This window comes from Papio anubis, chromosome 1 (genome assembly GCF_008728515.1).
Source record: "Papio anubis isolate 15944 chromosome 1, Panubis1.0, whole genome shotgun sequence".
Taxonomy (NCBI): domain Eukaryota; kingdom Metazoa; phylum Chordata; class Mammalia; order Primates; family Cercopithecidae; genus Papio; species Papio anubis.
Window position 1 is genome coordinate 76466467 of NC_044976.1, and position 22692 is coordinate 76489158.

Sequence of the window (22692 nt, forward strand, 5' to 3'; positions counted from 1 at the left end):
AGAAGGGCTAGTTGTTGCTTGAATATTTTATTCATCCCAGTTAGAATAAGTTAGTTCTATATGCCCCCAAAAAGGAAAGTATATGTGTGTGTGTATATATATATATATATTTTTTGGATACAGGGTCTTACTCTGTCACTCAGGTTTGAATACAGTGGCATGATCATGGCCCATATGCAGCCTTGACCTCCTGGACTCAAGCCATCCTCCTGCCTCAGCAGCCTCCTGAGTACCTGGGACTACAGGCACACGCCACCATGCCTGGCTAATTTGTAAATTTTTTTTGTAGGGATGGAGTTCTCACTTTGTTGCCCAGGCTAGTCTCAAACTCCTGGGCCCAAGTGATCCTCTCACCTCGTGCTTCTAAAGTACTGGGATTACAGGTGTGAGCTACTGCACGTGGCTGATTTATTTTTTTAAGTATAAAATATGTCTGATCCCTAGGTGTCTCCAAATCTAGTAATTTTTATACATTTAAAGCAAGTTTATTTTCTTATTTTTTGAAAGGCGTGTACTTTTTAATTATTTAAACTTAGTTTAAAATATTGTTTTAAATTCCACTAGACAAAAAATTTAAATGTGTATATTATAGTGCTTCCTTCAGGGAAAGTATTATAAAACCAAGCCATGACACAGTGTCAAAATTTGAAAACCTGGGGAATTAGTAACATTACTATAGTGATAAAATGGAAATTTTGATGATACAGACAATAGTCCACAGAGAATTATGACTAAAATTTTTTTTTCCTACTAACCATTTCAAGTTAGTTTGCCATCTTATGTTGGTGCTCTTGGAGGCTTACAAATTATTATTATTTGAGCCAGAATCTCTGTCACCCGGGTGGACTGCGATCGTGGCTCACTGCAATCTTAATCTCCTGGGCTCAAGTGATCCTCCTGCCTCAGCCTCTAGAGTAGCTAGAACCACAGGTGTGAGCCACAGCACCTGGCCAGGAAGCTTACAAATTATTAATGAAACTTTGTTAAGAACCCTTTACCTTACTGACAACCAGAGAAGTGATTTCATTGGTTTGGAAATAAATGGACACTTAAGAAATGAAGCAACCTCTTACAAGTAATTTTTTTTCAAAGACCAAACTATTGAATTAGTGCTTTTTGAAGAGCATGAAAGAGCAGTCATCAAGTGTGACATTAAAAACTTTCAGCTGGGTGCAGTTGCTCATGCCTGTAATCCCAACACTGGGAGGTTGAGACAGGAGGATTGCTTAAGCCCAGGAGTTCGAGACCAGCCTGGGAAACATAGTGAGAACCTGTCTTTACAAAATATGTATGTATATATATTAGCCAGATGTAGTGGTGACGTTAGCCTGTAATCCCAGTTACTTGGGAGGCTGAGCCCAGGAGATCATGGCTGCAGTGATCTGTGACAATGCCACTGCTCTCCAGCCTGGGTGACAGTAAAACCCTGTCCCAATAAAAAATAACAACTTCGAACAATCTGACCATAACTTATTTTCTGCCAGCTTCCTAGGGCAAGCCTTCCTAACTTGCATGCATTAATCTCAACCAGTATTTTTGCTGTATCAAATACATTTTATGCTCTTTTGCTTCTTGACTTTGTGTTCCTGATCCAAATTGCAAATTCTCCCTTTCTCTTTCAAAATCTATCAGTCTTTAATGACTTTGCTCACATTTTTCTGTTCTGAAGTCTTTCTTATCCCCACCACTCCAGCCCAAGTTAAGGATAATAATGAACTTTTTTTTTCTTCTTTTTGAGACAGAGTCTCCCTCTGTCACCCAGTTTGGAGTATAGTGGCGTGATCTTGGCCCACTGCAACCTCCACCTCCCAGGCCCAAATGATCCTTTCACCTCAGCCTCCTGAGTAGCTGGGGATCACAGGTGCGCACCACCATGCCCAGCTAATTTTTGTATTTTCTGTAGAGATGGGGTTTTGCCATGGTGGCCAGGCTGGTCTTGAACTCCTGGCCTCAAGTGATTTGCGGTCCTTAGCTTCCCAAAGTACTGGGATTACAGGCGTGAGCCACCGCACCGGCCTCTGTTTTACTATCTTTAAAGCTCTTAAAACGATCTCATTTCATTATTAACTTTTTATTGTTTGTCTTCCCCCTCTAGAATGTGAGTTGAATGAGAGCAAGGATAATGTCTATCTAGTTAACAGCACCTAAAATAGTGTGTGACACAAAATAAGCACTCCATAAGTATTTGCTGAGTGATTGAAATACTTTATTCATAGGAAATGTGCACTATGATAACCAACTTTTAAAACAGTTTGTGTATCCATCAAAACTATAAAATGGACAGTCAGATACTATTGACAAATTCCAAATATGAATCCAAACTACTGCCATTTTCTAAGAAAGGACATTTATAGGTAAGGGGCATGGGGGAGTAGGATTTCTAGAACAATTTAAGCTTAAATGGATAGGATTTAATGTCTTAAAGACACTTGCCTTAAGTTTACATCTTTCAGCTTGTAAAATAGATAAGGTAATAAGTGAATCTCTTTAAAATTTCTCAGCTGAGCGCGGTGGCTCACGCCTGTAATCTCAGCACTTTGGGAGGCCAAGGTGGGTGGATCGCTTGAGGCCAGGAGTTCTAGACCAGCCTGGTCAACATGGCGAAACCCCATCTGTACTAAAAATAGAAAAATTAGCCAGGCACAGTGGCGCATGCCTGTGGTCCCAGCTACTCTGGGGGCTGAGGTGGGCAAATCACTTGAGCTCAGGAGGTCGAGGCTGCAGTGAGCTGAGATTGTGCCACTGCACCTCAGCCTGGGCGACAGAGTGAGACCCTGTCTCTAAATAAATAAATAAATAGATTTTATGGGTCTGTATCTTGGCAACACACACACAATAAATAAATAAAAATTTCCCTATTTTTCCCCTAAAGACAAAGTTGCATTTGCAGCCATCACAAAATTGATAGGTATTTTAACTATTATGCTCTGGAACCTTTTCACAGGAATGAGAATTGGGGGTCTGAGTTCCAGACTTACATCAAGCATTTGCTCTACAGCAATCTATGGTAATGATGCCTCTTAGTGCTTACCGGCCTTTTAGGAAACTATAATATGTAGAGGTAAGATATAGTCCATTATTAAATGGCCAATAATTTGATTTTATATAACTATTTAGATATCTTAAAAACAGGTGAAACATTAGGATAGACAGCCTAGTACCCTCTAGTTTTATGTTAATATTGGAACAGTGTATGTTTAACTATTGTCAAGAATATCTTAGCTCATTATTAGACTGTAGTTATAGAAAAGCTCTTTGAAATCTTATCACTTGAGTATCAGATGTATGTGCAGATTACATGTGAGAAAGCATATGCAAGTATATTATAAACTGTAAAGTGTTATATAAATGTTATTATGGGGAAGGCGTAGAACAGGTTTTTTGTTGTTTTTTTTTTAAACACTGTGTGAGAAGATAGTAAAATTCAGAGATAATGGTCTGATCAGGGAACTTGGCAAGAGGCATGATCTTGGGTGATGCCAGACTCCTTTGGGGGTGAATCTGGTAGTTATTGTAATGCTTTATGCCAAGTAAAACTTCCTGAGTCAAAGGAGACTATTTGTCAATAAACATCCAAGTGGTAGCAAAATAGTTTATATAGCTTAAAATACTGAAAATAATTTATATGTAGATGTCATATAAATTGTTGTGCTGTCACATGTATTATCTGACTCTTACAATAATCTTTGTGAGTTAGGTATTCAGATAATTTAAATGATTTATCTAAGTTATTCACCTGTTAAGTGGGATAACTGAGATTGGAAACCAAGTATTCAGATTCTTAAGTCTTTATTCTTTTATGCTAGCCCTTTAAGAGGAATTGATAAATAATGGTTTCCCCTAGGTAATTTTCAAGTAATTTACTACAAGTGAGATATGTGAGGCATCGACAGATATTAAGACTGGACAGATCTTCTGACTCCAAAATCAAAGATATATACTTTAAGAATATAAACACTGGAATTGAAATATAATGAATGCTACCTATGGGAAGTTTTAATGATTTTAAATTTTAACAAAATCAACATGAATGAGTAGCAAATATTAACTGGAATATTTAGAAATACCAATTGGACAGCTGTGTATGTGTGAGTGTGTGTGCATGTATGCTTGTAAATAAGAACATTTTGTTATACATATGATGTAGTAATTTTTCTGGAAAAAAATTTCAAGTTCATTTGAGATTATCATCATCATAAGAGCAGCTAACACTTTGGTAGTCCTCACTATGTGCCAATCACATTTAAGTATATCACACATTGATCCCATTTAATCCTCACAACAGTCCTAAATTGGTATTAATGTTACCAGCTTAACAGTTAACAGAGTTAACTCTATTTGACAGATGAGGAAGCTGAGGTCAGAGAGATTTAAATTCAAGGTCTTACAGCTATAAGTAGTGTTACCAGGATTCTAACCCAGGCACTCCGGCTCCAAAATCTGTGCTTTAACCACTATATTAATATTCCCTGGGTTTCACCTTGGCAAATATTATAATCACTTTTATATACTCTGAGGTTATATATTCAAATATCTAAAGCACTATTAACAGTATAAAAGAGCCTCAGTTTATTTGCTTATTCTTGGACAGGAAGTATTGGGAAATGGAGGTCATAATTTTCTAATATGAATCACTGTATAAGAAATGTCATGGCCGGGCGTGGTGGCTCATGCCTGTAATCCCAGCACTTTGGGAGGCTAAGGTGGGTGGATCGAGGTCAGGAGTTCAAGACCAGCCTGGCCAAGACGGCAAAACCTCGTCTCTACTAAATATACAAAAAAATTAGCTGGGCGTAGTGGCACGCACCTGTAATCCCAGCTATTCGGGAGGCCGAGGCAGAGATTTCTTAAAACCCAGGAGGCAGAGGTTGCAGTAAGCCAAGATTGTGCCACTGCACTCCAGTCTGGTCCAGCCTGGGCAACAGAGCGAGACCCTGTCTCAAAAAAAAAAAAAAAAAAAAAAAAAAAAAAAGAAAAGAAAAGGAAAAAAAAGTAAAGAATGAAATTTCATGGGCCAAGCACCCTGGTTTATGCCTGTAATCCCAGGATCGAAATTTCAAGGACCAAGCACCCTGGTTTATATGCCTGTAATCCCAGGATCTTGGGAGGTCAAGGGAGGAAGATTGTTTGAGCTCAGGAGTTGGAGACTAGCCTGGGCAACATAGTGAGACCTGGTCTCTATAAAAAATTAAAATAAGCCAGATGTTGTCACATTGGCCTGTAGTCCCAGCTATTTGAGAGGCTGAGGCAGCAGGATCACTTGAGCCCAGGAGTTCAAGGGTTCAGTGAGCTGTGATTGTGCCACTGCACTGCAGCCTGGGTGACAGAGCAAGCCCCATCTCAAGAAAAAAAGAAAAGAAAAGAAATTAAAAGAATTTTTAGGACTAAATGTGATCCATTTAAGAATTAAATATTGCCAAGAAAAGTTTTTCACAGGTGCGTTGGTAAAATATGAGAAGTCATTTGTCCTCAAGCGTTTAAGTGATGATCTGAATTTTGATGTAATTTCTTCTGAGACTCATGGCATTTTATCTTTTTCTGTACTATTTTATTATAAACTGAGAAATGATTTGTGAGTTGGAAAAAGAAAACTTGTTTTCTATTATATATGAATAAAGTCAAAGTAGAAGATGAGGATGACATCAATTGAATGACAAATTATACTTTTAGTTTTTTGTGGTTAAATACTATATTAATTTCCATTTTTTTAAAAAATTAGTTTTTAGTAGAGATAAGGTCTCAATATGTTGCCCAGGCTGGTCTTGAACTCCTGAGCTCAAGTGATCCTTCTGCCTTGGCCTCCCAAAGTGCTGTGATTACAGGCATGAGCCACCTCACCTGACTGTAGTTTTCTTTTAATAAAGGGAAGAGAATTATGTCTTCATGGAATAATCTTACCAATGTTTGAGTAGTAAAGTAAAAATTTAAAAATGCAAGTGCTAATTTTTATATACCTGTTAAAAACACAGCATTCTTTAGTTTTAAGGGAAAAAATGTATGTCAATTACTAACTCAAGCTGGTTTTTGTTCTTTTCAAACTTAACGTCACACGTTCATATAACCTATAACATCAAATAAGCAGGCATTTATGTGATTTCTAAATATTTCAGATAGAGGCCGGGCGCGGTGGCTCACGCCTGTAATCCCAGCACTTTGGGAGGCCGAGGCGGGCGGATCACAAGGTCAGGAGATCGAGACCACGGTGAAACCCCGTTTCTACTAAAAATACAAAAAAAAAAATTAGCCGGGCGCGGTGGCGGGCGCCTGTAGTCCCAGCTACTCAGGAGGCTGAGGCAGGAGAATGGCGTGAACCCGGGAGGCGGAGCTTGCAGTGAGCCGAGATTGCGCCACTGCACTCCAGCCTGGGCGACAGAGCGAGACTCTGTCTCAAAAAAAAAAAAAAAAAAAAAAAAAAAATATTTCAGATACACTATTTCTATGTATTTTTTTGGTTTTATTTTACCTTTAAAACAAATAATTTTTTAAATAATTTTTATTAAATAAGCTTTGATCACAGCTCTTCTCTGTTCCATTTCCCCTACAGGCTACCACTACTCTCCCTTTTACATACTCTTCCTGTTTTTGTCATAATGATTTGCAGGAATGACAGTCCCACCCCACGCCCCCCCAAAAAATTGCTGCACTCATATCATACAAACTTGGATGACCAAGATTTAATGTAAAGTGATCGTATTGTATAATGGATTTCAACTCCTAAGTAGTAGAGAAGACATCTCAGTCTGAAAAAGTGAATATAAGAGTAAAAGATCTCCAAAGTACTATATACTTTTAATGATGATCATCTTGATGCTTTACCCTATTTCATCTATTTGCAATCGGTATATTTGTAAATATAATTATTGTCTTTAAATTATTTTCTAAGGATAAATTTCCAGGTGTGGTATTTATAGAGCTATTAAAATAATATTTAGTGGCTTTTACAATTGCCAGATGTTTGAATTATTTACAAAGCTACAAGTGTGCAAGTATCTGCTCATTTTACCAAAAGCTAGCCAGATTGTTGTATTAATAGCCGTAAATCACAGTTATATTTGCTTTCTTACTAACTTGAAATGTCAATGTTGAGGTGAATTCTTGCTTTTCAACTTTACTACTACTATGATTCTTATGTGTGTGTGTGATATTTGAAGACGTGAAAATCCCTTTTCACCCTTTTCGGTATCTAGGGAGCCAGATTTCTTTCTGTCTGTTAAGATATAATACAATTTCTCACAAATGTGAAAGACCCAGTCTTCAGGTTCTCTAAAATAATTTACTGTGTCAAGTTTTGATAATATTCCTAGCTCTCTGAAAATGATTGAATCAAATAAGTATTTTTTTTTTCTACAAACACTACCCACCAGAACAATTTCCGGTTGTTAAATAGTAAAGTCACCATTCCTTTGGTAATGAATATTTAAAGGAACTCCCTTGGAAATGAATTTTGTAATAGGTGATTTTTTATTATGTTTTTACTCTGTGCGATACTGATCCTTGCACTGGATTTCTGTTTGGCAATATGCTTTTTAAAACTGGGAGTCTTAAGGTGACTTTGGGTATTAGCATTTTTCACTAAGTGTTTTGGATTTGAAAGTACCTTTTGACATTGAGTATTTCTTGGTGATGCTAAAAAAATTGATAAATAGCTGACAAACCTCTGTAACCTACAGGTAGGCTAGATCAATGTTATACATTTCTAATGTCAAGATGTCTTTAAAGTAGAGAATTTTAAAGAGTAGAAAATCATAGCTGTCAAAATGCACAAAGATGAACATTCAGAAAGAATTGCTGAATCATCATTGCTTGGCATATAGAGTAGGCGTTCTCATTTCTTTAAAGGTTAACACATTATTACCCTTTATTATATTCTAAACATATATGTACGTTTTCTTTTCCTCATAAAGGTTTTTTTAATGTTTACAGACTCAAGGTATTTGGACTGTGTGCAATTCTTTTGACATTTTCTTATTAATCTATCTCTCTAATAGAAATGAGAACATTTTTGAAAAGATGAGAAAACCATACAGGAGATAAAAGATGAGTTATATACATTGAAAATGTCTCATAAATACCCAAAATATGTTATATTTTCAAAAGCAGGCATCAAAAGGGTATATAAATGCTATGTTCTAACTTTGTTAACAAAAAATTATAGAACTACAGCAAATAATCATGAATATTCATAGAAAACAGGATTAGAAGTAAATGCAGCAATATTTAACAGGGATTACTTAAAATGGTATTGTAGGGAGAGTTTTAAAAACTTTTTTTCTGTGTTTTCCAAAATCTCCAACAATGCATATATATTTATAATTAGGGAAATGTGTTTTTGAAAGAAAAAAATATTTCTCATACTACTGCCCCTTAAGTGGCATATCCAAATTTTACATTGATCCAGTTGCAGTTAAGCCTTGTAAGGAACATGAGTATGTACTGTCTGTAACCTGATACTTTGTTCTAGCTTTCCTGCAGCACCAAAATTCTTTAAATAGGGACCCTGTGGGGTGGCTGCAAGGGACAGGGGTTGAGGGGTGGCAGGGACCTCATTCAGTTTTAGTTTAGTTGAAGTAACTAAATCCAGATACTAAAATTTCAAAAATAAATATTTATGTGCCAGAACTATGAACTCATGTATACTAGAAATAGTTAGCTAAAATCATGTTTAAGTCCTTTACTTATTTTAAAATAATGCATTTGAATTTTATTATAGATAATATTTTAACAACGTGAAAGTAGTACACAAAGTTTCTGGCGTTTCTTATTGATACACGTCAGGAATTTTGAAGATGATGTAAATTATTTAAAAATCCTAATTTAAATAACCCGTTTTTATTATTATATACTTAAAAAATAGCTTAAAATTAATGCCTAAAGCAGATTTGTCTTTCCTTTTATCTGTATATTAACTTTAACTTCTTTTAACATATGGTGTTTAATGACTGTAATGATTTTTCACCTAGTATGGAATACATAAATATATAGTTGTGACATTCTGTGTTGAAATATTGGCATGTTAACCCATTTGGCCTGTTTAATTAGGAAATAAAGATGGTAGAGCCAGTCGGAAAATGAATAGTTAATCGTGGAGGAGGAGAAAACATAGCTCAGTACTTTGACTAGAGGCAGCTGGGAAAGTGACGTCCTGTAGCATTTGCTGTTCTAGAAAGTACAGAGACACGTAGTGAAAATGGGAGGATCTAGAAGGAGGCTGTCTCCCGTGTAGTGTATATTTATCTGTAAGTGAGCCGTTGGGGAAGGATTGAATACAGAGACGCTGTCTGCTTGCTGCCTTAAGACAGCTAGCTGAATTGCTGATTAACTTTTAAAATACCCAGCTTGGTTTATTTTTCTTAGAATCTGTCTATTGCTAAGACTGGGGACACTGTTTTCTTTTACAAAGGGAAATCTAAGTTAATTTCAAGGCATTCGAAATGGGGAAAGACTATTATTGCATTTTGGGAATTGAGAAAGGAGCTTCAGATGAAGATATTAAAAAGGCTTACCGAAAACAAGCCCTCAAATTTCATCCGGACAAGAACAAATCTCCTCAGGCAGAGGAAAAATTTAAAGAGGTCGCAGAAGCTTATGAAGTATTGAGTGATCCTAAAAAGAGAGAAATATATGATCAGTTTGGGGAGGAAGGTAAGTATTCTCTGCATATCCTTCTGTCTCTTCGACTCTGTCTCTTTTTTTCTCTCTCTCCCAGCCTTTTTACCCCTCTCTCTCAGCTTGTGGTTATCCTTAAATTGGATTCTCAGTCATATCAAAAGTAGAAGGACAAATAATGGATAATAACAAGATTTCATCTCTGATCATATGAATGAGTATTGCAGAGCTATGAATGAAATGTCCTTGTTTGCCTTTTTTATTTTAGCATTTTGTATTATACATATTTTTCATTAGACTTACAATGTTAACATTGTATATTTTAAAAGAAACCTTGAATTCCCATACCTATTAGTAAATTGTGTCAAAAGTCTTATGCAACCTGTTTCGTTTTCTAACGAATTTTCTGCCAGAACCAATAGAGTCTTTAGTCATTTAAAACCTTAAGATTGGCGTTTCAGGTTCTGAGTAGTTTATACTGTATTCACAAGAACAAAAAGTAGTTTTTTGCCTTTCTTATAGCAAGGCTAGTTTAGACTGAACAAGACAGAGTTGTGACTCTCAGAAGCAGAAGGCGCAGGCATTTAGCTTCTAGTTGTTTTTGGCATTCTGCCTGGAGAGGAAAGAATTTTCCTGATGTCATAAAATACCAGAACAAGTTTTTAGCTTAATTGTAAACAATAATTGTGTGCCAAGAAAATGAGATCTCAGAAATACAATTTTTGACCTAAAATGGCCACCTAGTTAGAATAATTATTGATTTACTTTTAGGTGACATTATTTCTTTTGAAATTTTACTATCTAGGTATAGAGAAAAACAAGACAACTTCCCTTTCCTCTCCCTGCCATACCTTTGTTTTTTGCATTGTGAGATCAAAAACTAGTGAGCACAGTAAAAGAGGATAATTTCAGATTATCCTTTTTTCATTCTTCATTTTAAATCAGGTTTGTCCATCACTTCCATATAAATGGGGCTATGAAGTAAGACTATTTCAAATTGCTAATTGATAACACAAAAAACTTTGACTTGTACTGGTTTGGGGATTTTCAACTTTTAACATCAGGACTAAGTTATTTTATTATTAGTTTTTCCCCCAAAATACTGGCTTTCAAATCATTGTAGCTATGAAAACTTTTTTGTTATCCCTTTGATTCCTTTATTACATTTAACATCCAATTTTCCTAGAAATATATTCTTAAAATTATAGTGAAGCAGTGACTGCTTATTTTGAATGAAACAAATCAAATGTAGATAAGCAGGGTGATTGTATATAGAGGGTTTTTTTCCTTCTTGTTTTGTTTAACTTTTCTGATCTATGAGTTGCCCAAAATTGAAGTTTATGTTGCTGGTTTTGGTGTGGTGAGGACCTACAGTGTCAGGTTCTTACAAAGTAAATATTGAAAAAGGCAAATACTGGGCAGTTCAATCCTGCATAATACCCATGGCCATACATATTACCCAATATATCATGACTTGGTTTATCTCAAAAGCTAAGCAGGATTCTGAGATACTACCAATAATGTACTACTATTTCTGAAGGAGTTATTTTGTAATTTTGTAAAGAAATTCACAAACATGGAATAACACTGTGAATTCCTGTGAAAAAGCAGATATCCACTGCTTTATATTTAAAATATTTTGCAACAATTCACTGATAGCTCAAGTTTGTGGCTAAGCCATTAGATTCAGGGTTTAGTAAGGATATTTGTCTTCAGAATTTTCAAGTCACCAAATGACACATTTTTCTTGATTTAGCATTACCTCTTAATAGTGCTTTCCTAGAGTGATTTTTCTTATTTAATTTTTATTGGGCATTACACAGTGAGTGAATTTTTTAAAAAATTAAATCACCCTGAATCTGTATACCCTGGATTTTTTTTTTTTACTTACATAATTGATATAAGTGATAGGAGGAGTGAGGAGAGAATACATTTTTTAAAACATAGAAATATATTATGCAGAAATACCATTCTCTAGTTATAGGTTACTTGAAAATACAATTGAATGGGCCAGGCGCGGTGGCTCACGCCTGTAATTCCAGCACTTTGGGAGGCCGAGACAGGTGATCACCTGAGGTTAGGAGTTCAAGACCAGCCTGGCCAACATGGTGAAACCCTGTCTCCACTAAAAATACAAAAATTAGCTGGGTGTGGTGGCGGGCGCCTGTAATCCCAGCTCCTTGGGAGGGTGAGGCAGGAGAATCGCCTGAACCCAAGAGGCGGAGGTTGCAGTGAGCCGAGATCGAGCCACTGAACTTAAGCCTAGGCGACAGAGCGAGACCCCGTCTCAAAAAAAAAAAAAAAAAAAAAGGAAAAAAAAGGAAATACAATTGAATGAAAGTTATTTGAATTATTTTTTAGAATTATTCTTTCTTCACAGGAAAGTATTATATTTATTTGCCGTTTATTCAGAATATCTCATTTATTCTATTAAAAATCCCATTTAGATACACTGTGAAAGTAGGGGAAAACATTTTTTCTCTTTGCCTTTTATTTATATCCAGACGTGGTTCCGTAGGTTTCTCCAGTAGTAACAAAACACTGAACTTTAGGGCTATGGAAACACTATTAATTTACCTGGTATCCTTCTTCCCGCTCCCCCTCAGTTATTACAGTCTTGGGACTTAGAGCTGGGATGGTGGGAATGAGGAACCATGAACTGAAAAGTATATAAGTTGCTATGCTAAATTTATATATTTAGGCATGAAAGAACCAGTAATCCAGTTTGTGTTCTGAATATTCACAATTCAAAACGTTTTGTTTTAAAAACGGTTGGCTAGCTGGGTGAGGTGGCATATGCCTGTAGTCTCAGCTAATAGGGAGGCTGAGGCTGAAGGACTGCTTGAGCCCAAGAGTTTGAGTCCAGCCTTTGCAACATAGCAAGCAAGACCCTATCTCTAAGAAAAACAAAGGAAAGAAAAAAAAAATACAGATACCTCAAATTTACTTTTAGGAATCTGTAAAAGGGAAACAAAAACATGTCCACACAAAGACATATATCTGAATGCCTATAGCAGCATTATTTATAATAGCCCCAAACTGGAAACAATCTGAAAGCACCATAAATTGGTGAATTAAACAAAATATGCTATATTCATTCTATGAGGAACTATTTAGCAATAAAAGGACCAGTTTCTGAAACATGCTACACCATGGGTGAACCTCAGAAACTATGCTAAATGAAAGAAGCCAGATGTAAAAGACTACATATTGTATGATTTTATTTATGTGAAATGTCTGGAAAAGGCCAGTACATAGAAAAAGAAAGTAGATCTTTCTTGCCTAGGACTTGAGGTGGGAGCAGGGATTAGCTACAAATAACAACTAGAGAATTCTTTGGAATGACGGAAATGTTCTATAACTGGATTCTGATGATGGTTATACAACTCTATCAATTTACTATAATCAATTAGATTGTATTTGTACAAGAGGTTAATTTTATGTATGTAATAAATCTCTTTTTAAAAATAAATTTTCTCTATAGTTGAATCATTTGGAAATAAAAACCACAGAACTACAGAAATTTAAAATTGGATTCTGAACCACTCTCTCCCAAAGTTTTAGGTTTAGTCTTGAAGAGTTTAGTGGATGTCAGCAGAAATTTGTATTAAGAGATTTAAAAGAAAAGATTTTCAATAACACATCCTCATTTATTCCAGTTCTCTAACTTTTCTTTTTTTATACTTTCTGTATTTTGTTATTGCTTATGATTTATTCAGTAACTTCAAATATTAAAAGGTAGTGTTTAAATGATAAAACTTATATTTATTAATCTTTATACTAGTTCTCTTCTGTTCTTTAACTTATATATTTAGCTAGCTGGATTTTTAAAAATTTACTATTTGTTCTGAAAACATGTAAGTAAATTTGATGTGAATTAAAACTGTTTAAAAGATCTCAGAATCTCATTATTTTTTAACTGAAGTCTTGCTATAAATCTGGATTTTTACATATTAGATCTCCTTGGAGTAAGAGTTATTAAAGTACTATGTTTTTTTCTTTGCAATCTGAATTTTTCTCCAGTGTTTCTTCTTTTGGAAACTTTTAGTCAACCTTAACTAATTAGTGGGAATCATTGTTATAGATAGTATTGCAAACACGTATTTGGTTTGGGACTGCAAACTGGTTGACTGGTTAGTTGTAAAATAATAGCAGTCCTGCTAAATCATAGGCAAATGTTGATTCTCTAGTGCATTTTTTGATCACACAAAGTGATGATAGTGTCTAGAAAACATTTGAATAGCAGAGGGAATCCAATTGAATATTAAACATTTCCATTAGTGTTAAAAATGCACATGATTAAGAACTGACCATAAAGTTAATGTGACGTTACTTAAAATTTTATATGCTACACAATGCAAGTGATACTTGCATAATAATGTATGTTATAGTGGCATGAATTTTGGTAGGATTTTTTTCTTTTTTTGTTGTTGTTTTTGAGACAGAATCTTGCTCTGTCACCCAGGTTGGAGTGCAGTGGTGCGGTCTTGGCTCACTGCAACTTCCGCCTCCCCAGTCCAAGTGATTCTCCTGCCTCAGCCTCCTGTGTAGCTGGGATTATAGGTGCGCCACCACGCCTGGCTAATTTTTGTTTTTGTTTTTGTTTTGTTTTGTTTTTGAGACAGAGTCTTGCTCTGTCGCCCAGGCTGGAGTGCAGTGGCCGGATCTCAGCTCACTGCAAGCTCCGCCTCCCGGGTTTACACCATTCTCCTGCCTCAGCCTCCCGAGTAGCTGGGACTACAGGCGCGTACCACCTCGCCCGGCTAGTTTTTTGTATTTTTAGTAGAGACGGGGTTTCACCGTGTTGGTCAGGCAGATCTCGAACTCCTGACCTCATGCTTCACTCGCCTTGGCCTCCCAAAGTGCTGGGATTACAGGTGTGAGCCACTGCACCGGTCTAGGATTTTTTTCATTCATTCGAGTAGCTTCATTCTTTGTCTGAGCTGCATAGTTGACTGTTTAATAGTGTCTAGGAAAACCTCAAAGCTGCATTGGAGTCTTTTTATCAGCTTTAATAAGTTACTTCAGACTTTGTATGAATCTTCTCAGGGACTTTGTAATTCTGACCGAATTACCATTTTTGGCAGAGGAGGAAGAGGTTTTCGAGAAAGCCAAACCCATGACGTAATAAATTAAAACGTTATTATTTCTTTTCATGAATTCATTATGGGTGCAAGTATTTAAATTTTGTCTCATAAGAGGCTAGATTGGGCAGGCTGATTTACCCAGTTTGCTTAACTCAGTTAAGTAATTATATTCCCTTAAGTCTATGGGATGAAGGATAAAATGATTCGAATAATTTAAGCATTGGTTGAGTCACTTTGGTCATGACCTTGAGCTACATATTATTCTATCATTAAAAAAAATCTGCCATTAGCTTTTAAACATTTGGAGTTATAATTATACTACTAAAATTTGTAAAAGGGAAATTTGGATGAGCTGCTTATGAAAAGATCTTGTCCTGCTTATACTTGTCATTCAGTTTCTACAAGGAATTTCCCTAACTGCTATTTGGATATATTGTTCAATACATATTTTGACAATTTTCAGATTATTAGGTCTCTCTTGGTCTCTCCAGATTTCTATTCAGGGATGAAGGTAAACATTTAGATATCACTTGAGACTCTGTTAGATGAAATAGAGTGTATATATATACCTTTTAATGGAAGAAGCCAAATGTAGAATAAGACATAAGCAAAACTAAGTTTCTTTAAAGTATGCTGGTGTTAGTGGCATTTTAAATTGTTAAATCTCTTATATATGTATATGTGTGATTATATTTTACATTGTTTTTGCTTCTGCCTTTTTCTCTGTACTGATATTCAAGATACTTTTTTTAGTTTTGATTTAGAAGGACTTTAGGAATTAGTTCATTCCCTTCATTCACTAAGCGTGGATGCCTACCATTTTCAGCCCTGTATGCTTGAGCAATGCAAAATGAATATATTTCCTGCCTTCAAATCACTCACTGTTTGGAGATACTCGAATCTCCTAGCTTAACCTGTTGAATTTTTCATAGTTTTATGATCTTTAGATTCTTTTCCTGCTTGTTTCTTGGTCAGTATTGACCTCTAAAAGATCACCATACTGTTGTTTTTTGGGTTTTAGTAGAACATTTCTTTCACACATAGTGGAAAATGTTGTTTCAAATATAATCTTTTCTGGGTTAAATATTACTTAGTGGAACCTTTAAGCAAAGGGTCAAAAAGTCACTATATTGTTGCCTGAGGTGGATTGTTCACAAGAGACAGAAATAACCCATATAGAGGCCTTACATGTCAAAGTTTACAGCTCTTTATTTCAGTCTTCTTCTCATAAGCATTGAAATTAATGCTAAGATGTGGTATGCCTAGATAAACAAATTTGGCATCTAGAGAAGGAATGACAATTTTAGTGTCTAAAAAACTATTTTTCATTATTAGAATTTTTTTACTCTCTGCCACAGAGTTCTATTTTAATTCTTTTTTTTTTTTTTTGAGATGGAGTTTTGCTCCTTTTGCCCAGACTGGAGTGCAATGGCGCAGTCTTGGCTCACTGTAACCTCCGCCTCCCAGGTTCAAGCGATTCTCCTGCCTTAGCCTCCCAAGTAGCTGGGATTATAGGCATGTGCCGCCATGCCCAGCTAATTTTGTATTTGTACTAGAGATGGTGTTTCACCATGTAGACCAGGCTGGTCTCGAACTCCTGACCTCAAGTGATGCACCCGACTCGGTCTCCCAAAGTGCTGAGATTACAGGTGTGAGCCACTGCACCTGGCCCTATTTTAATTCTTAAACAGTAAAAGATGATCTGAAATAAAACTAGTTAGAATGAATATGGTATTTTTTATTACATTATATTTTTACGTATTTCTATTTTATTTATATATAAACAATATGAATGTGGTATCTTGTATTTTACAATATATTTTATTAATATATTTATATTTTTAAATGTTATATATATTGTTTGATTATAATATAAATTAAATATTTAAGTTCTATACTTTGTATCAATTACTGAAGACCTTCCAACTGACATCTTTTAAAAACTTACATATTTATAAGTAGATACTTATATAATTTATATATTTCAGCATGCCAGATCAGTAGTTTATAAGATAAGAAGTTCCTAATTTTCTTTGCTTTTTCTTTTTTTTTCTTTTCTTTTTTTTTTTTTTTTGAGACGGAATCTCACACTGTTGCCTGGGCTGGTGTGCAGTGGCGCGACCTTGGCTTACTGCAACCTCCGCCTCCTGGGTTCAAGTGATTCTCCTGCCTCAGCCTCCCAAGTAGCTAGTATTACGGGCGCCCACCACCACACCTGGCTAATTTTTTGTAATTTTAGTAGAGACGGGGTTTCACTATGTTGGCCAGGCTGGTCTCAAACTCCTGACCTCATGATCCACCTGCCTCGGCCTCCCACAGTGTTGGGATTACAGGTGTGAGCCTCTGCACCTGGCCTTATTTCATTTTTCTTACTTACCTGAGGAACAAAGAATCAGGAATAAATTATTAAAGATGCTGATTTGGCCAGGAGCAGTGGCTCATGCCTGTAATCCCAGCACTTTGGGAGGCCGAGGCAGGCAGATCATCTGAGGTCGGGAGTTCGAAACCAGCCTGACCAACATGGAGAAACCTTGCCTCTACTAAAAATACAAAGTTAGCCGGGCATGGTGGCGCATGCCTGTAATCCCAGCTACTCGGGAGGCTGAGGCAGGAGAATCGTTTGGACCCGGGAGGCGGAGGTTGCGGTGAGCCGAGATTGCACCATTGCACTCCAGCCTGGGCAAACAAGAACGAAACTCTGTCTCAAAAACAAAACAAAACAACAACAACAACAACAAAGAGTGCTAATTTGGAGGAAGAATTTGAAAACTAACAATTTAACTTAGGATGTAATCATTAAGAGTTTTATAGCTGTTCTGTATTTAAAGTGGCATTTCTGGCCAATATTAATACATTTTAATGTAAGTTAGCCAAAGTTTATTAGCAATACAGTTTTTGAAAGTTTAACTTGAGTTGCAAGCTTTTTTCTAATCATGCTTATCTCTTCAATTAGGGTTGAAAGGAGGAGCAGGAGGTACTGATGGACAAGGAGGTACCTTCCGGTACACCTTTCATGGCGATCCTCATGCTACATTTGCTGCATTTTTCGGAGGGTCCAACCCCTTTGAAATTTTCTTTGGAAGACGAATGGGTGGTGGTAGAGATTCTGAAGAAATGGAAATAGATGGTGATCCTTTTAGTGCCTTTGGTTTCAGCATGAATGGATATCCAAGAGACAGGAATTCTGTGGGGCCATCCCGCCTCAAACAAGATCCTCCAGTTATTCATGAACTTAGAGTATCACTTGAAGAGATATATAGTGGTTGTACCAAACGGATGAAGATTTCTCGAAAAAGGCTAAATGCTGATGGAAGGAGTTACAGATCCGAGGACAAAATTCTTACCATTGAAATTAAAAAAGGGTGGAAAGAAGGCACCAAAATTACTTTTCCAAGAGAAGGAGATGAAACACCAAATAGTATTCCAGCAGACATTGTTTTTATCATTAAAGACAAAGATCATCCAAAATTTAAAAGGGATGGATCAAATATAATTTATACTGCTAAAATTAGTTTACGAGAGGTAAGTTGGTAGGACCTAAAATCCTGAGACCAAATAATTATGTGGTTGATCATAGGGAGTGTATCTGGATAATAGCTGACATTTGTTTAATGCCTATTATACGTTAAAAATAATTATTATAACAATCCTCTAAGATAGTACTGGTATTATACCTCTTATATGGATGTGATTATATTTTCTAACTTTAGTTACTTAGAATTAAAGTGTCAATTTTAAGTGCTAACTGGATTATGTACTATGAGGCTGCTTTTACAAATGTGCTTTATAAAATCTGCATTGGTAATCTCAACACATTAGGCCCTATATATAGGGTTTGTTCTAAAATTGTTAATATGGAGTAATAATTGCATAACAAAAAGGTATTAGAAGAAAATAATTTATAATTCACTATAAATAATAAATTTGTATACCTTTATGTTAATAAAAATACACATTTATAAGTTCATATAAATATATACATTTATAAATTATAATGGTACTGCATTAATACAGTTATTACTTGAGTTCTTATTTGCACTTTTTTTTTTTTTTTGAGACAGAGTCTTGCTCTGTCACCCAGATTGGCGTGATCTCGGCTCACTGTAACCTCCGCCTCTGGGTTCAAGTGATTCTCCTGCCTCCGCCTCCTGAGTAGCTGGGATTACAGGCGCCTGCCACCACACCCAGCTAATTTTTGTAGTTTTAGTAGAGACAGGGTTTTACCATGTTGGCCAGGCTGGTCTTGAATTCCTGACCTCAGGTGATCCACCCACCTCGGCCTCCCAAAGTCCTGGGATTACAGGTGTGAGCCACCACGCCCAGCCTATTTGCACTATTTCTCAAATTGGATTGTAACTCTGCAAATATGGTCATAGCAGTTCCCTGCTTCAAATTCTTAAATTGCTCTACATAACCTGTACCATAAAGTCCAAACTCTTTAGCTTAAAATAAGTAATTTTAAATCTGATGTCTACCCCTAAAATGTATATGCACTTCTCCAAGTTTGCTCTATTATTGTTATTTATTATTATTATTTTTTTGTGATGGAGTCTTGCTCTGTCACCCATGCTGGAGTGCAGTGGCACAAATTCTTGGCTTACTGCAGCCTCCACCTCCCAGGTTCAAGTGATTCTGCTGCCTCAGGCTCCCGAGTAGCTGGGATTACAGGTGCCCGCCACCATGCCCAGCTGATTTTTGTATTTTTAGTAGAGATAGGTTTTTACCATGTTGGCCAGGCTCATCTTGAACTCTTGACCTCAAGTGAACCGCCCACCTCGGCCTCCCAAAGTACTGGGATTATAGGTGTGAGTCACCCCACCCAGCCCAGTTTGCTCTATTATTATCTTGTATACTTGAGCTCTACTCTGTGGAACACTATTGTTTCTCACCCTGCTCTAATACCTACCTGCTGCTGGTCCAATGCTCAGTTCAAGCATCCTCTGCTCCCAGAATCTAAGGGGTTAAGTTGGGTGCTCTTTCTCTCACAAAAGACTTCCATGCTTACCTTTGTTCCTACACTATACAGTACTATAATGGCTAGTTTGCTTCTATGTTTCTTTGAGTTCCTTGTGCATTCCTTGAGCTGAGGTCTGTGTTCATGGTCCCTATAAGGCTCACCATCTAGCCGGAATGTGTGGCATATAGTAAATGTTCAGTAAACATTTGTTAGATGAAACAAATATATTTCTTGTCCTAATAGTTTCCAGAAACTGTTCTTTCTAGTCCTGAATTTCTCCCTCTTCTCCCATTCCAATCCCTGCATCTTGAATGTATTAATAGCAACTTCAAAATAACCATGTCATTCCAGGGCAGTGTGGAATATATCCTTTACTTTTCTTTTAACTTTTTTTTTTTTTCTTTTTTTGGTGACATATCTAATAATGCATGTCCTGAAGGAATTTTCCTTTTTTTTTTTTTTTTTTTGAGATAGAGTTTTGATCTTGTTGCCCAGGCTGGAGTGCAGTGGTGCAATCTCGGCTCACTGCAATCTCCGCCTCTCGGGTTCAAGTGATTCTCCTGCCTCAGCCTCCCAAGTAGCTGGGATTACAGGCATGCGCCACTGTGTTTGCCTAATTTTGTATTTTTAGTAGAGACAAGGTTTCTCCATGTTGGTCAGGGTGGTCTCGAACTCCTGACCTCAGGTGATCTGCCTGCCTCAGCCTCCCAAAGTGTTGGGATTATAGGCATGAGCCACCGCTCCTGACTTCTGAAGGAATTTTCTAATGAGGAAAAAAAATGTATAACTATTGTTATTCTTTTGGAGGTTAAAGTTTTACCTTAGTGGTATTATCCTTTACCATCTGGTAATATTTGTGCTTAGATTTTTGAGTTTTTAAGTGTGTTCATTTTATTTTATTTGGTCCATTTTAGGCATTGTGTGGCTGCTCAATTAATGTACCAACACTGGATGGAAGAAACATACCTATGTCAGTAAATGATATTGTGAAACCTGGAATGAGAAGAAGAATTATTGGATATGGGCTGCCATTTCCAAAAAATCCTGACCAACGTGGTGACCTTCTAATAGAATTTGAGGTGTCCTTCCCAGATACTATATCATCTTCATCCAAAGAAGTACTTAGGAAACATCTTCCTGCCTCATAGAATGAAGAACTTTGTTACCCATATTTTGATAAGGCACTGAAAATATAAAAGGACTGGCAGTTTACTGATGTAGATGTGAATTCTGTATAAAGATGTGTAAATTCTTTTGAGGGTTCGTTAAATTGCATGAATAGAGACGGGTCAAATAAATAGGCAAAAGGGATTTTTACAGTTAGAGATAAAGAGAAAACCATTAACTATATTTTATTTCATTTCTCCCGATTCAGATATTTTTAGTAATTTGCTTATATGTAAAAGTTGTTTTTGTGGAGTCAGTAGGTATATTTCCAATAAAGTGCTAGACTATCCAATTACTTAATTTCTTATACCTTTAGATAATCAGTATGAAAAGTTCCCATTTATAATGGAAATGAAAATTCTTAACTAAACTATACATGTAATATGTATTTCTAGAAAAGAATAAAAACCCAAGTCAGTTATTAGATTTAAATCACCTTCTGAAATGCTGCTATAGGGCTGGTATCAGTAAAAGAATATCCTGATACATATGTGTCACCATTTTGATTTTTAAAGTATGCTGTAGCATTTCTTAATAACATCGTTGTGATGTTCTTAAGGCAGACCTTTCTTCATAACAAGGAAATTAATGGCAATTTCTCTCCTGTGGAAATCCCAATTGCCTGAATTACTGATATTTTAGAAATAGACTTTTTAAAATGCCATATGTAATTTTATGCAAGTTGAGTATATATCTTGTTCTTAATAAATTATAGGCTCATTTTGTTCTCTGCTAGTTTAAAGTAATTTGTTTAATAATAGATGTGTTTTTAGAGGAAATGCTGTTACTTGGAATTTTCCAGTTATACAGTCTTCTATAACTTACTATTAATATGCTATATATACTTTATGTAATTTCCCTAAAAAGAATGAACTACCACTACACTATGGTGTTAAACCAAAATATGGGGAAAATAAACACTAACTGCTGCTTATGGATAATGTTGCAACTACTTGTTATGCATATAAATATTTTACTTTTTCATATGTATAGATTGCATTTCTTAGGTGTTTTAATTTTTAAAATATATTTACGTTTAAAAAATTTAGTTTTGTTTTCTGTTTTATAACTATAGTGAGAATGATGTTTTGAAACAAAGTTTTTGGTTATAAAATAGTTTTCAGGAATATATATATATATATATTCCTGTCACCTTTTAGTAGAATATGAAATATTCTTTTAGAAATCCAATATAAATAGGTTATAATAGCCATATTCTTTATTACTTATCGAGATATAATTTACATGCCATAAAATTTACCCTTAAAATACACAATTCAGTGGTTTTAGTAATATTCACAAAGTGGTACAATCATCATCACTTTCTAATTCCAGAATATTTTCATCACCCCAAAAAGAAGTCCTAAATCCATTAGCAGTTACTTCCCATTCTTCCCTTCCTCCAGCCCCTGAAAACACTACCATCTACTTTTTGTCTGTATAGATTTGTCCATTCTGGACATTTCATATAAATAGACTCAAACAATATATGGCTTTTTTTTTTTTTTGGTCTGGCCTCTTTCATTTAGCTTAATGTTTTCAAGGTTCACCTATGTTGTATCATGTATCAGTACTTTATTTTTTTGTGGCACATTATATGGATATACCACATTTTGTTTATCTTTTCATTAATTATGGGGATTTGGCTTATTTCTACTTTTTCCACTATTATAAATAATGCTGCTATGAACATTTGTGTGCAAGTTTTTGTGTTTCAATTCTCATGGGTATATACCTAAAAGTGGAATTTCTGGGAGTAACCATATATTTGAGATGCAAATGGAAAATGCTTGAAAAAAATGCCAGAGAATTCAGCTAATTGTATTTATTACTCTAATTCAAAAATGATTCTTCTGTAACTGTCTCTCTGAATGA

The 22692-nt window shown here is 35.8% G+C and overlaps 1 protein-coding gene across 7 annotated transcripts in view; it reads left to right on the forward strand.

The window, feature by feature from the left end:
* DNAJB4 (DnaJ heat shock protein family (Hsp40) member B4) overlaps positions 1-21861 on the forward strand; it is a 36841-nt gene extending 14980 nt beyond the window's left edge. For 2 of the 7 annotated variants that reach the window (XM_009211370.1, XM_009211367.4), the window contains exons 2-4: positions 9401-9642; positions 17647-18215; positions 20565-21861. In XM_009211370.1, the coding sequence (XP_009209634.1) occupies positions 9432-9642; positions 17647-18215; positions 20565-20798 (1014 nt within the window). In that variant the 5' untranslated portion in view covers positions 9401-9431 and the 3' untranslated portion in view covers positions 20799-21861. Of the gene's footprint in view, positions 1-2809; positions 3062-9400; positions 9643-17646; positions 18216-20564 lie in introns of those variants that run through there. The other 5 variants (XM_017962798.1, XM_021943300.1, XM_017962788.3 and 2 more) reach the window with 4 other exon arrangements.
* The last annotated feature ends 831 nt before the right edge of the window (positions 21862-22692 follow it).